The sequence below is a fragment of the Elephantulus edwardii genome, unplaced genomic scaffold (genome assembly GCF_000299155.1).
Source record: "Elephantulus edwardii isolate Elephantulus edwardi_28Jun2011 unplaced genomic scaffold, EleEdw1.0 scaffold00060, whole genome shotgun sequence".
NCBI lineage: Eukaryota > Metazoa > Chordata > Mammalia > Macroscelidea > Macroscelididae > Elephantulus > Elephantulus edwardii.
The window spans coordinates 13,932,585-13,937,515 of record NW_006399810.1 but is presented as its reverse complement, the minus strand read 5'-3'; the positions used below and the strand labels follow the sequence as shown (position 1 = coordinate 13,937,515).

At 44.1% G+C, this 4,931-nt stretch overlaps 1 protein-coding gene across 1 annotated transcript in view; it reads left to right on the top strand.

Annotated features, from left to right (window-relative positions):
* The window catches only part of VIPR2 (vasoactive intestinal peptide receptor 2), a 300,833-nt gene extending 296,903 nt beyond the window's left edge, over nucleotides 1-3,930 (top strand). Inside the window, exons 11-13 of the mRNA XM_006887663.1 lie at nucleotides 1,039-1,168; nucleotides 1,245-1,286; nucleotides 3,757-3,930. Of these exons, the coding sequence (XP_006887725.1) occupies nucleotides 1,039-1,168; nucleotides 1,245-1,286; nucleotides 3,757-3,930 (346 nt within the window). The remainder of the gene's footprint in view (nucleotides 1-1,038; nucleotides 1,169-1,244; nucleotides 1,287-3,756) is intronic.
* The last annotated feature ends 1,001 nt before the right edge of the window (nucleotides 3,931-4,931 follow it).

Genomic DNA, 4,931 nt, shown 5'->3' with positions numbered 1-4,931 from the left:
GATTTCATCCCACCTGAATTTCAGAATCATCTCAGGAACAGGTTTGAGGCCTTGAACACTAATGTGCGAAGACCAGATGAGTTGTGGGAGGATGTCAAATGTATCATCCAGGAAGAGTGCAAACTATCAGATTATGGATAGCTTTCCTTATTCTTTTGGCAGTCCATAGAGTAGTCTTCTCCAAAGTATCGACTCTTCTCAGGTCATCCCCATAGACCTATTTGTTAACCAGGTGATTCTAATGCTGCTAAAATGTGAGACCGACTGGTTTAGAGTGCTGTGAATGTACAAACAGGGTGTACAAATGGAAGGTTATTTGCTTGGTGGAGGCAGGCGGAGAGTAATTGCAGCTATGATGAAGATAGCATGTAATTCAGTTTTATTTTAACGATACAGTAAGCAGAGAAATCTACTTTTTTACTTTGCAATATAATTCTTTGATGAACTGAGAAATATATGCATGTCATTTACATGATTACAAAATTGATTTAAAGCTAGATCAACAAAGGCATGTTTGCCTGGATTGTCTGCCAACACTTAGAAATAGCCAAGCTTCAAAGACCACTTCTTAATAGTGTTTGGTTCTAAAGGGACTTCACATGTATGATGAGGGGCACCTTTGATCTGAAGTTAAAAATTTGCCTCTGACCTTTAGAAGCTGAGGATCAGTCTTAATTGTTGAAACAATTGTAGGAAAGCCCTAGGATGCATTAGTAACGATGTGGTCTTGAGTGTGCTCTTCAGGATTTCTTGTAAGAGCTTCCTGCTTTATGAGGCATAGTATTTTATCATCACATCCTGAGCATAATGAGGGCGTGTAAATTATTGCTTATGATTGCAGAGAGAGAATAAGCCTGAGAGAATCAGAAGTCTACTGGACAAGGGTCACAAAGTAATGTAAAAACACAAAATTAATCTTAGCCCTCTGGGTCCAGCAATTTATTCAGCTTCTTCAAATGAAATTGATAGCAATAATTCATGCATGAAACCAGCCATGGTTTATTAGAAAAGCTCAACTTCTTCTTCCTTCTGGTGTAGGAGGCTGGCCAAGTCCACACTGTTGCTCATCCCCTTGTTTGGGGTTCACTATATGGTATTTGCTGTCTTTCCTATCGGCATTTCCACCAAGTACCAGATCCTGTTTGAGCTGTGTCTGGGATCATTCCAGGTAGGTTGGGAGAGAGGGTGGTGGCTGTGTTTCCACACAAGGCCTCTGTGTTCCCTGACGACCCTCTCATTTGCAGGGCCTGGTTGTGGCGGTGCTCTACTGTTTCCTGAACAGTGAAGTAAGTCCTCCGTCCTTCCTGGAGAACTAAGTGCTGATATTTCCGTAGCTGAGGTATTGCCCAAAATGCCAGAACACGCACTGATATCAGTGGCATCAAAGAGAGCCCAGGCCTCCTACCAGACCATAGTCCAAAACGAGAATTCGTTGCTCTCAAGTCGAAACAGAATCAGAGCTGACTCTCCAGCTGGTGTTTCTGTCCCTCTCCTCTCCTCTCCTCTCCTCTCCCCTCCCCTGCCCTCCTGTCTCCACTCTCCCCTTCCCTTCCTCTTCCCTCCCACCTTCTCCCCTTCTTCTCTCTTCCTTTCCCCTCCCTCCTCCTTCCTCACATTTTCTTCCTCCTCCCTACCGTCTTCTCCCCTTCCTCCGTGTCTTCTCCCTTCCTTCTCTCTCTTCCCCTTCCCTCTTCCCCTCTCTCTCTTTCCCTCTCTCTTCTACTTTCTCTCCCTCCCGCCTTCTCTTCCCCTCCCCTCCATCCCATTCTCTTTCCTTTCTTCCTTGTCTGGCCATATCAACCCAGAGCAATGAAGACCAGTTCACTTAGAACTGTCTCCACTGACTTTTGCTCTCATCTTCAGTATCCACTTGCAAAACCCGCTTTTTTAAAAAAAATTTGTTTTGTTTTTTTTCTCCATGCAATATCACTTGTCCAATCTTTCAGGCACTCTTTTTACTACCTTACTTCTTGACCCATGATTGTACGTGTAGTGTGTGTGTGTGTGTGTGTGTGTGTATGTATGTGTGTGTGTGTCTATATATGCACCTATGTATATGTGTAACTATATATATGCATGTTTAAGTATATATATATATATGTGTGTGTGTGTGTGTGTGTGTGTGTATATGTTGGGTGTGTATATGGATCTACGTGTATGTGTGTATGTATGTATGGTTGTGTGTTTGAGAGAGAGAGAGAACAGAGCCAACAGAGCTCTGGTTGACTAGTGGATAAGAAGTTGTGCTATCAACCCAAAGGCACCAAATTCAAGGCCATGAAGGCTCCTAGCTTGATGGCTGTTCTTAATCTTTTTAGGGTTTCACCATTTCCATAAATACAATCTGATAGCTGCCTCTTCAGGTTTTAATTTTATCCACAAGTATACCAACTGCTTGGTAGGAAAAACGTAAACAATCTGTGTGATTTATTGCCTCAGAAAATCTGGAGGGCCAGCTATGAGTCAGTTCCAACTTGATGGTGAGTAACAACGACATATATACATGCACACATAGAAATAAATGAATAGAGCAGTGCACTCGTCCTTGGTCTGTTTTGTTTTCTCGTTTTGGTAAGAGCAGCTCCTGTGCATACCTCTCCTTATTTATTTGAAACTTTATAGTGAATAAATAGCCAGTAGCAAGAAAGTACTAGAACCAAGTTCTTTTATTCAAAACACTATCACTCAAAAAAAAAAAAAAAACCACTATCACTCATCTCTACTTTCTATGGAAAACCTTTTCTGAAAAATAAACTATCTCAGATCCTTAAAATAAAAGCCACTGTCTTGTTAAGTGCCACCAAGTTGCTATGAGTCATAGTAACTCAATGACACCTAGCTATGATTTTTGGTGACTCTGTGATTGCATGTGGCCAGGAGGGGCCAGTCCTTGGAAAAGTACATCATGCTCAGAAGGGTGGAGGGACAGCGCAGGACAAGAAGGCCCTGGAGAAATGGATTGATACAGTAACTAGGGCAATTAGAGTAGATGTGTCAGTCAGTGAGACTGGTTCAGGACAGGGCAGACTTCAGAGCTGTTGTACATAGGCATAGGGTTGCTGTGAGTGACAGGCAACTCAACTGCACTTAACAACAACAACAACATGATTGCTGTGGAGCAGTCCCAAAGGAACATGGTTCAAATGCACCAGAGGCTGCATGGGAGAAGGATGGGAAGTCTCTTCCCATGTAATTTACTGTCTCTGAAAACCCACTGGAGGGCCACCTGTAAACCGGTTCCAACTCAACAACACCTCACAACAACAACCATGAACAAAGATCAGAGCGTTGCCCTGTCCTGCACATCCTCATAATACCCAGCACGTCCAAGCCCATTGACATTTCAGGTGTCAATTCATCTTGTTGAGTATCATCCTTGCTTCTTCAGACCCTCCATCTTCCACAGTACGATGCCTTTTTCCAAGGCATGACCACTGTCTTAGGACTTGAAAAATCTTTCTTAAATAATCACTTATGAAGCCTTAACACATTAACAGGTGAAACTCACCATCATTGGTCTTTCTGGTCCCCATCTCCTATCCTTTTCCCTGAAACCCCTTATTCTTATTCATCTGGGATGAAGGGGGCCGGGAGTCAGTGATACCCCTTTGGCCCATTCAGGGGCAAGGCTATGGCCTGTTAAGCAGTGGTGTTTCCTCTGGAGGGTGCCTGAGTTCACACCCACAGAGCTGGCATGTTAGCCTGCTGTCCCCACTTTCAGCCTCACTTGTACTCCATCTCTCTTACCTCCCTTAGGTGCAGTGTGAACTGAAAAGAAAGTGGCGGAGCATCTGCCCGAGCCAGTCCATGAGCCGGGATTACAGACTCCACAGCTCCTCCATCTCCCGCAATGGCTCCGAGAGTGTATTGCATTTCCACCGCAATTCCCGGGCCCAGTCGTTCCTGCAGACAGAGACCTCAGTCATCTAGCCAGCTGCCAGCTCTCTGTGTTTGCAAACAAACTCAGTGAAAGACTATAAAATAGATGCAGCCAGATGTGGGGTGGGGAGGGGTGGGGCTTTTCCTAAAATGTGCATTGTGTGTTTGCTTGCTTCCTGTTCCACATGTTAAAAATGAGCTAACTGGGTAAATCAGTGCTGTTTCGACTTGCTAGAGCTGATTGTTACCTTAATTCCATATGTGACACCTGGGTTACCTTGTCATTTACTTGGATTTAAATGCTATTAATTGTTAAATTCCAACATTTAAGTAATTTTTGTTCATATTGTTTAAGACATGCTCAGCCATGTGGCTGGACTCAATCTTCATGGGGAAAATAGCTACAAGATAGTGGTCACTGAAACAAAAAACACAATGGAACAGCGCACAATTTGTGTCCCAAAAACAAGGAGTGGAGGAAGAAAAAGAAACAACAGTTTTCTATCTTGACCTAGTACCTTCTCTAGAATTTCTTTTTTCCTAAAAAAGCTCTGTGGTAAGGAATTGCACTGTAAACCCTAAGGCACATGGTTCAAATCCACCGGCTGTTCTGCAGGAGACAAAAAGGACATCTCTGGTGCAGTTTACTGCATCTGAAAGCCTGCAGGAGACTCAGCTATGAGTTGGTACTGACTCCACAGTACATAAAATAACAAAATTAGTGAAAAGAGAGATCTGGTGGTCTAGTGGATAAGTAGTCACACTGCCAACCCAAAGGCGGGTGGTTCGAATTCACCAGCTGCTCCAAGGGTAAATGATGAGCACTCTTCTCCTGTGTGATTTACAGCTTCTGAAGGGTCAGCTGTGACTTGGTTTGTGAAAAGCAAATGCTCTGTGAACAGAGGCAGTGGGCAGCGCAGGATCTTCAGGGGCTGGTTTGTGGAAGTGGATCACTCGGTCTTCTCAGCATCTCTGCGTGAACTCACACCCCCAGCCATGTGGTCAGCTGTGCACATGAGCCAGTGCATTGCCCTGGCATCTGGGCCCTGAGG